The 9,928-nt window shown below is 35.4% G+C and overlaps 1 protein-coding gene across 1 annotated transcript; it reads left to right on the top strand.

Moving 5' to 3' along the window:
* The first annotated feature begins 3,852 nt into the window (after positions 1–3,852).
* Positions 3,853–9,682, top strand: LOC125651162 (tyrosinase-like protein). Its single transcript, XM_048879751.2, has 5 exons — positions 3,853–3,943; positions 4,333–4,424; positions 7,092–7,490; positions 7,687–7,784; positions 7,928–9,682. Exons 3-5 carry the CDS (start codon positions 7,098–7,100, stop codon positions 9,588–9,590), a joined length of 2,154 nt encoding a protein of 717 aa, XP_048735708.2. The 5' UTR covers positions 3,853–3,943; positions 4,333–4,424; positions 7,092–7,097; the 3' UTR covers positions 9,591–9,682.
* The last annotated feature ends 246 nt before the right edge of the window (positions 9,683–9,928 follow it).

Genomic DNA, 9,928 nt, shown 5'->3' with positions numbered 1-9,928 from the left:
ATAAGACTTTCAGTCAGGATTCGGAAGTTAATTTTCTACAGACAGCTGTTTAGTGCATCTCACTGATCATATCAAATCAAAATCGGCTAAAAACCTTTTCACTGGGATTCTTCTTCTTGACCTTCAGAAAGCTTTTGATACAGTTGATCATAAAATACTCTGTGAAAAATTGAATGTCATCGGCGTTAAGTTAATTGAATGGTTTAAATCATATTTATCTGGGAGAAAACAAATTGTAAATGTAAACAATGCAAATTCTGGTGTATGTAATGTTACATGCGGGGTGCGTCAAGGCAGTTTACCTGGGCCTCTTTTATTTCTAGTATATGTGAATGATCTTGGTGCAAGTATTGATCCTGATTGTAAAGTTTTATTATAAGCCGATGACACAGCCATTTTGTTCTCTCATTCTAATACAAACATTATAGCTAAGAAATTATCATTAATGTTAGAAAAATGCCATGACTGGCTGGTGGACAACAAACTCTCACTTCATCTGGGAAAAACTGAAAGTATTTTGCTTGGACCACAACGCAAGCTGAAATCCATCGATAGTAGTTCTTTTTCCATAGAATGTAAGGGTATTGAAATAGATTGTGAATCATGTGTCAAATACGTAGGAGTTATTTTGGATAATGTATTGTTTGGAGAACAAATCGTTGATGGTATTATTAAAAAAGCAAATCAACGCCTGATATTCTTATACAGGCCTAAATCATGTCTATCTCTACTGTCTAGAAAATATCTTTGTAATGCTTTAATTCAGTGTCATATTGACTATGCGTGTACATCTTGGTATGAAGGTTTGACTGTTAAGCTTAAGAAAAAACTACAGATTATTCAAAACAAAGTTATTAGATTTATCTTAGATCGTATCTTCACCTTTCATTTTTTCTCCTAGAAGTAGTATCAACGCTGAAGTATTTGAAAAGCTGGAGTATATGAACATTATAGCAATAGAGTAAAACAGCTTCGACTGAATCACGTCTTTGATATTTTTCATGAAAAATGTCCAGATTATTTGAAAAATAATTTTAGAATAAATTGTTCATCCTGATCAACTAGGTCAAGTAAGCTTAATTTCTTTTTACCAAGGGTTGAGAAAATGGAATCAGAAACTTTTTATTTTAACGGTATCAAAGATTGGAATTATCTCCCTGATCAAATAAAATGTATAAACAATAAAGTGCAGTTTAAAAAAAACATTTACTCAATGAAATGAAGAAAATGGCAGATAGTGACTTCTTGTATTATTGATCCACATTGTCGTGTTCATACATTGTTATTACAGTTGTTATTTATTCAAAGCTCTGTATTCCACCAATTTTCAATACTCTACACTGTTGAAATGTAAAATATTTAAATGTATTCTTATGTGTTTCAAATCAATGTTTTTCAATATCTTTCTTGTTTGCATTAGTTTGTTATGCTAATGATAATAATATATTGTGTGTGTCATATTATAAGATCATAAGGACCCCATTGGAAATATGCCATATAGCTTTCATGGGTTATCCTTGGCATAGGCATATACATTAATTTATTCACCGTGCTCTTAAAGTCAAATAGCTGTTGAAGTTTACCCTTTTATCTTATGTATTTAAGAACAACTTTTGTTTTAACTATGGGTTCCTCTGTGATATTGTCTTGTATTTATATTTTATATGTGCCTATTCCTAAATAAATAAACTAAAACAGTATATATAATACGTACAATAATATCATTTGCACTTTAAATGTATTTTAAAGAACAAATACACATTCACAAATAGCATTTCAAAGCCATTTTTGTAGTGTTCTTTTATTCAAGAAACTAATGACACCAGCATGTAGTGCCACTGACCGCTGACGTAATTATCTCTCAGGATACCACGGGGAGATTTACATTTCTTGATCCCAGATGAACTATCTATTTTGATACCGAAAGCTCATAGATCAAGGTTTCAGTCGGTAATGTTGTGAACGCCATGTAAGGACAACATTCCGGAGTTTTGGTATCGTGGCACACTGAGTATGTTAAGGTATCCAATCCATAAAAGCATTTATTTTCACAAAACGTCAATATCTGTAGCACTAAATCTTCTGTGAAAACAAAATGCCTGATTTTTTAGCGAGATAAAGATGGCAGAGAGAGTAGATAATGCCACATCTATTTAAAGTGAATTAGATTTTTTTTGTCAGAGTTATCTCCCCTTGTAGAAAAAAAAATTAAACATTTTCATAATTTGTATGGTGACCTTTACTTTTTTTCACATATTTTGAAAGACCATGGTAATAGGAATCTTTTCACCATAAACTTTCTTTGGAAATTATATTCTAATTGACTGTATATGTCAAAAATGTGTATCTCCCAAAGGGATTAATGTTAATCTCTATAACATATATATCTAATATGTCTTGTCAATTTTGAAAATTCTTCTGGTGAATCACTGTGTATGTTAATTATCTTTCATTTGATACCAAGTTTTGTATTACATAACAGTTAATTATTGGGGGATGGAGTTTTATGGATCGGATACCTTACTAGTCAAGGTCTTAATCAGTAATTAAAAACAAAGTAGTAGACACTAAAGTATTTAAATTCTACTGTTCTAAACTTCAGTATAATACTTGTTACAGAGATGATAATGGGGAGAAATTGTCTTTTGATTGATTGATTGAATATTGTTTAACGTCCCTCTCGAGAATATTTCACTCATATAGAGACGTTGCCGGTGAAGGGATGCAAAATCTAGGCCTATGCTCGGCCATTGAGCAGGGAGGGATTTCTATCGTACCCCACCTGCTGTGACACAGGACCTCGGTTTTAGCGATCTCATCCGAAGGACCGCCCCATTTAGTCGCCTCTAACGACAAGCAAGAAGTACTGAGGACCTATTCTAACCCGGATCCCCTTGGGATTAAATTGTCTTTGAAGTTGAGGTCAAAAGATTATAGGTCATTGAGAACACTGTACATAGATTAATATTCCAGACTTTAGTCGCATTGTATGTACAGGGATGATTTATGGACAGAGTGGTCAAAAGGTCATAGTCACGGTCAATAACCAAGGATATTAATTCTGAACGATATTTCAAAAATAACCATCTAAGTTACAGGAAGCGTCATGCTTGACCAATGGTCAACAGAGAAAAATGCCTATTTAGTTCTGGGTTAAAGTAGCAAAGTTAATAGTCGATGATTAAAAGTGTTGTTGGAACCATGTTAAGAGTACCTTATGTAGTTTTTCAATTTCATACTTCCTGTTGATATGTCAGGTGGAGAGAGGAAGATTTCTGAGTAAAGGGGTCGAAGATCAAGGTCATTTATGGCAGGTCATGGAATATATAAGACTATCATGAACACTACATGATGGGTGTTATTTCAAATTTATCCTCTATTAACCAGAAGCTGCTGAAGAGTAGAAAATTACGTTTCAAGATCCATAAATCATAGGTCAAGGTCAATATGAAACACTGTTGCGGACAAAATATAGAGTAATATACGAGTTTTCAAACAGTGACAAACTTATAAAGACCACCATTCTTTATCCACATTCCAAAACCCACTCATTTTGAATTGTTGATAAAATAATACTATGTAGATTTCGGTAATTTTATAAGGATAAAAGAAGGAAGAGTATAACATATGCATTTCGTGATTTTTTTCAATGTGATTCCCATAATAAGCGTGTTTTAACAAGATAAAACCAAACTTTCTGTGAAACGTATCAGAAGATCAACCACTTTCTGACATTTGGGAAAATGTCAGGTTAAACGTTGGTATAAATCGACAAAAGTATTATTATTAATTTATTAAATAACGTTGACGGTGTATGTCATGCGTCGTATAGCGATGATTAATTAACTAGGTGTCATTTCATCGTGTGATTACGATAAAAGATATGGCGAACAATTAGACAAGGGAGTTCGTACTCCAAAGCGCTTGCGAAGATTCCCTCAAGGTAGGTGAAAATTTTACAAATAGTCCAACCTTTTAACAAATCCGGTGAATGAGCAAATCCTATATTTTTAATAATGAAAGATACAGCTCTTTGTTTTGCATGTAAAACTGCTTCGTTTCCTTCCTTGTAATAATTTCGGCATATTTTTGGAGAACATTCTCATCCTAAATCACATTTACAAGATAACATGACAACAGAGCATGTCTCAGTGAATTTGAAGACCGCCCTTTAATTTGTGTTGACAATCTCTTTAACGATGGAATCAGTTATAAATCATTTTCCAAGTCCAGCAATAAGATATAGCTAGTAAACTTTAAAATTTACATGTTTTGATCCATATTGTGTTCTTTGCCAATGACTATAGCTAAAACTATTTTCTATTCTTGTAGGGGCATTGTTGTTGCATGATTGATGGGGGTGCATTAGTCACGTGATCGTCAAGATATTCTTGTGAAATTTTGGTTCCCTACAATACAATTTGGTTAGTATACACGTTAGAATTATTAATTCCCTGATTATAGCTTTGGAAAGGGAGATTTCTGTTCATGTTTATGGTTGGAGTTCTAGCCATTTAGCATCGCGCTCAAAATCACACGGCCTCTCACCTCTGGTCGGCGCGGGTTCGAATCCTGCTCGCGCCGGTAAGTGAGAAAGTTTCTGTTTACTTTCGGAAGGTCGGTGGTCTCTTCCCATGTACATTGTATCTGGGTTCTCTCTTCCACCAATAAAAACTGGGCGCCACTATATAACTGAAAAATTGTTGAGTGTGGCGAAAAACAGCAAAACAAATTGTCTCATTGGTTCTATATACCTGTAAATCCATGTATCATCAGTTTAGCAATTAATCATAGTATCAATTCCAACACCCACACCCCACTCCTAGCAACTTTTCAATTGTAATGGCTTACTCGGTGTACATTCTTCTTGTTTATTACTATGGCTAAATAACCTTTTATTTAAATTAATAGAATAAATGTCCAGTTTATTTGTAGGGGGGGGGGGGGGGGCATGTTTCCTATAATACAAACAAATTATAAATTTATTTCTTTTATCTGTATTTATGACACAATTTGGTTTGGGGGGGGGGGTATATGGACTTCTATGTCAAGTTGAAATGTCATTTATATGTCAGTTCCTGTATCAAGAAATATACGGTAGTATAAGAAAATAGCAACGGTTATTACTAACAAAATATTGATGAATATACTGTACACGTACATTTTATTTCCGCCAAGTTCGCGGTCAATAAAATCCGCGTAATTTCACATTAGTGAACTTAAAGTATGTAAGGTAATTTCATGTAAGTCACATGCAACTCGACGAAAGTTCATACCCGCGGACCAAACCAAAAATGATGCTCCGTGAAATTATGACTCCACGTGCACGGACGTTTACAGAAAATGCGGTTTCATACAATGTAAATTTCTTTCAGTGATTTTCTAATTTGATGTTCATGAGAATAATTTGCTAGTCAAAATTTGAGAGTGCGTAATAGAATTAGCAATTTACCATAAAGACATTTTAAAAACTTTGTGAAATTATCAAAATGAAACATGCAAGTTTCAATTGCCTCAAATCTCTCCATCAAACCTTTCATTCTGTTTCCTTGTTAAGTGGGAAAACATTAGGAGAGGGAAAAACTACGAATTAAGGAGTGTTCTCAAGATAGAAATAGAGGATCGTTATGGAAAGATTAGTTTTAAACTGGGTCGTACGTAAGAAAGATAAAGGTTCAAAAGAGTACTTATAAAGCGTAATGATGACAAGTAGCCCTATATTATAGTTACTTAAAGACTACATTAGCAGCTCGGTGTTTAAAAATAATTGCGCTACATATGAATTTTACATTTGTCTATAATTAGATCTAGAACAGCCAAATTGTCCATTTTACAAAGTACTTAATGATATTTATTTTGAGTAAGATTTGTCTAATTAGCTATGAAGATTTGAATTAAGAATGTATACACCTGTAATTAAGGGGGAAGTCCGTAAATTATTAGATTGATCAGATTATGCTGACGGAATGACGAGTACAGAAGGTTGGGCAATCACTTGACAAGGTGTCAGCCAAATTCTCTTTTATTCGGATATTTTGATGACTTAATTTTTAATGAATTTCCTCCTGCAAAATTTTATACATTAATTCAAAATACCGCATTTTATTTCATTTTGTGCATATCAAAGTCTAACACATGTTTCTTCATTTTAACGGAATATCTAAATACTCGTAGCAAGGTAAGAAATGTTACTAAGGTGATATATTCATAATCCCAAGATGGTCTTGAATTAAAAAAATTAAAAATTCGTCTGTATATAAATCACAGGATACACGGGAAAAGTGTTTTCGAGAATTAAAAAAAAGATAATTACAAATAAAAGAAACCACAAAGCGAAAACATAAAGGACGGCAGCTATTTAATATTTTAATTATACATATTATTATTGTTTCTCATTATGTCAGAAATCACGTGAACTTTTCACTTTAAAGACAAATTTACCTATATGCATATGTTATCATACAAACTCTGTAGACAAAGGGATAGTGTTGCGTTCAATAAATATGCTTAAACGAAACTCATCAACACGTAGTATTTTAAAAGTATACAACATGTTTCTCCGACGATTTAGGGTTACGTCATTCGTAAGGAAAACAATTTATAGTAAATAAATTCGAAAGTTTTCTTTCATCAATATTCATGTAAAATGAAAAATTCTCGTTCATATTGCTACATGTTCATTGTAGTTTATTGAAGGCAAGTCTGGAAAACAGAGACAAGTCTGTTTGCCTTTGGATTTGAACCATATGAACTGGATTGAAAGAAGAAAGAATTACTGGATATGCTATTTTACACTTTGTTGCATTTTTGATGCTAATTTACTTTCAATTCATATATGCAGATAGGATCAAGAAAGTGGAAATTAATATCATGTACGTTTGAACATGGGAATGGGGCTTTGATGATGATGTACCTAGCCTTTGTCAGATGTCCATTTAACATCTAACATCACTCGCACCATTTTCTGATCTAAAGGAGTTCATTTGACATTGTTTTGTTATATAGTTTTGAATAATAGCATTTCCCTATTCTAATAACATTACAGTACCGCCAAAATAATTACGCTTATGTAAATCAAACAATGATTTCAGAACAAGATGCAGTGTCTTTCACTTTTTATCATATTCCTCGTCACCATTGGAACTCACGCTGTGGTGTGGGAGAGTGAACTTCCAGGCCTATTCAAGGAGTGCTACAATTTCTATTCCCGTATCGCCGGATCACATAACACACCTGCCTATGCCATTCAGAGTCGGTGTATCAATTCCTACTTGTGGAAAACATCGTTTGTACGTTACCATAACACTTTCAGCACCGAAGGCCTTAATTACATCAAGTCCCTCCAGAGAGAGATGGAGGTTAAAAAGCGCCACTCTAGGTACAAGAGACAGACCGCTGAACCACCAGTAGTGCGCAGAGAGATTCGAACTCTGAGTGACGCAGAACGAGAGGCCTTCTTTAATGCTGTAAACACATTGAAGAATGATGGGGTAAGTATAAAAATATTCTTGAACAATCACAAGCACTAGACTTTGAGCATGCTCAAGTGCGTGTAACATATGCATATGTGCATGCAATCATTAGTAAACGGATAAGACGTAAAAATCTTCACTCTTTATTGTTATCTTCTGAATACCTATATGATAGCAGTGTCAAATATTCTTATATCATTTTCTTTTTTGACAGAGCTATGATAATTTGGCAAATATGCACACAGGAATTGCCCTACAGTCAGGCCACGAAGGACCAGCATTCTTGTCGTGGCACAGGGAGTACCTGCTATTGTACGTAGTATACATTGAAGCTTGATTATAATTAGACTTCCGTAATATTATAATAAGTAATATTGACTCCCTTTCCCTAAGCCTTTTTAAATGGGTAAATGAACGTATTGACATTTCAAGTCGAAGATTTACTGTCTGTTTAGGTTGGAAACAGCTCTGAGGCGTGTTGATCCCTCCATCGCTCTACCGTACTGGGACTCTACGATGGACTTTGACATGGAAAATCCCATTGAAACATCTTTTTTCTCATCAGCACTTGTTGGAAACGGTGATGGAATCGTAGTAAACGGTCCATTTGCTGATTGGCCAGCCAGACCAGACGGACAGAGATTGGCGCGAAATATCGGTGTAGTTGGATCTTTACTCACGCCAGATGGTCTTAACATGTTCCTCAATGATCCGACTATCAATAGGACGAGTCAAATTGTTGTAGGAACTGGCATAGAGTTGCCAAATACTTTGGAAGGACAACATAATAATGTCCATAACTGGGTGGGTCGGGACATGTCAGGACAGGAAACGGCCGCTCATGATCCCGTCTTTTTCTTATTCCATGCCCATGTTGATTATGTGTGGGAAAGATTCAGGGAAAAACAGATTGCTCTAGGATCAGCAAATCCGGAAACCGATTATCCTATGATAAATACGACGCTTCATCTACCTGACCGATCGATGGATGGATTCCCCAATGTAACAAATATTGGTGGATTTAGTAATCGATATACTAGAGACATCTATACCTATGCCAATGCCCCCGAGTGCGCTGATGGATGTGGCGGATCTCGTTTTCTTCGATGCAGTAACTCAATTAATAGGTGCGTCGCTCTTACCGCAGCAGAAGTCGGTGGCGCCAGTGAAACAAATCAAAATCCACCGATTGATATGGGAGGATTTGAATTCCCTACCACATTTAATGACCCAAGAACTCGATTCGCACGTTCGACTAAACGAATTAGAAAGAAGAGAGATAATTATCACATACAGCGACTGCTAACACAAAAACCAAACTTATCAAGAAAACATATGTTTCATACTAATCTTCATGAGTATAGTTTTGAGAACAAAGTCACAAGAGTAAGAAAAACAAAATACGGCTCTCAGCCACCCCAGATCAAGCCGTCAACACGGGTGCTAGAGAGGGGACAACAAAATTTGTTCTCCATGGACGGTGTGGCAGATATTACTAGATGGGCATATATTCCTGTCAGAATTATCAACGAAAGAGATATCTTCAGTCCTGCTTTTAAAAGTCCTCTCGTTTTGCACGGACAGTTTATACCAGGTGCCGATCCGTACAACCCCCTAGTCTACAATGCTTTACGACCATTGTTTCAGTTCAACAAACAAAAGATGGCTACCTTCCCGACATGTTCGCGTGTAGATTCAGGTGTGAAGAAAGTGTACATCCGGTCGGACGGCCTGACTTACGCAGGAAATTTCGTAGATTATGCTGTGATAGACGAAAGGCAGCCGATATCGGAAACAGTTACATATGTGGCGGTAAAACATCCTAAATTTGGACCAGGGAAGGCTATGATTACGGCTTATGACTCTTCGGGAAGAGTTTGCGAGCCAAAATGTTTGATACCGGGTACATTCCCGCCCTCATATCGCTCTTGTTCGGGTATTATAACCATTTCAAACCTTCTTCCAAAGATGTATGGTGATGACTATGGTGAAGCCGTGAAGAATCAGTGGAACTTTGTTTCTGGTAACTGTCCCTCGCAACAGAGCAGTCCCGTCTTCCTCACGTTCTATTGTTCACCCTCTGTGCAATGGCCATGGAAGAAATGTTTAAATTCGTAGCTCTCCATGGTTTGTGTGACTAACTGTGGTCATGGTGTTAATCTTGTTTGGCTTGTGTCTCTTCTTTCTTTACAATAAAAAAAGATATAATGCACGATCGTTTTCTTTAGAACTGAAAATGCAGCGAAATTTCAGTATCTATTTTCATCCTTCCCATTATATGATGTATCGGAGTCAAAATTATCATAGTTTTCAGGAACACAAAAATGACAGCTAAATCACAGAATTCATTGTTGCCATAATTTTTAACAAGAAATAGAATTTTTTTTTTACAATGTAGTAATACACTGAAAGAAAGAGTTTCTCGGATTTTCGGGGGCAAAATCTTAATTAAACTG

This window comes from Ostrea edulis, chromosome 1 (genome assembly GCF_947568905.1).
Source record: "Ostrea edulis chromosome 1, xbOstEdul1.1, whole genome shotgun sequence".
NCBI lineage: Eukaryota > Metazoa > Mollusca > Bivalvia > Ostreida > Ostreidae > Ostrea > Ostrea edulis.
The sequence above is the reverse complement of the archived record's forward strand: the minus strand, read 5'-3'. Positions and strand labels throughout refer to the sequence as shown.

Coding starts and splice junctions, on each gene's coding strand:
- LOC125651162 (XM_048879751.2), top strand. CDS start 7,098: ATGCAGTGTCTTTCACTTTTTATCATATTCCTCGTCACCATTGGAACT. Junction 7,491..7,686: donor ACACATTGAAGAATGATGGG/GTAAGTATAAAA, acceptor CTTTTTTGACAG/AGCTATGATAATTTGGCAAA. Junction 7,785..7,927: donor CACAGGGAGTACCTGCTATT/GTACGTAGTATA, acceptor CTGTCTGTTTAG/GTTGGAAACAGCTCTGAGGC.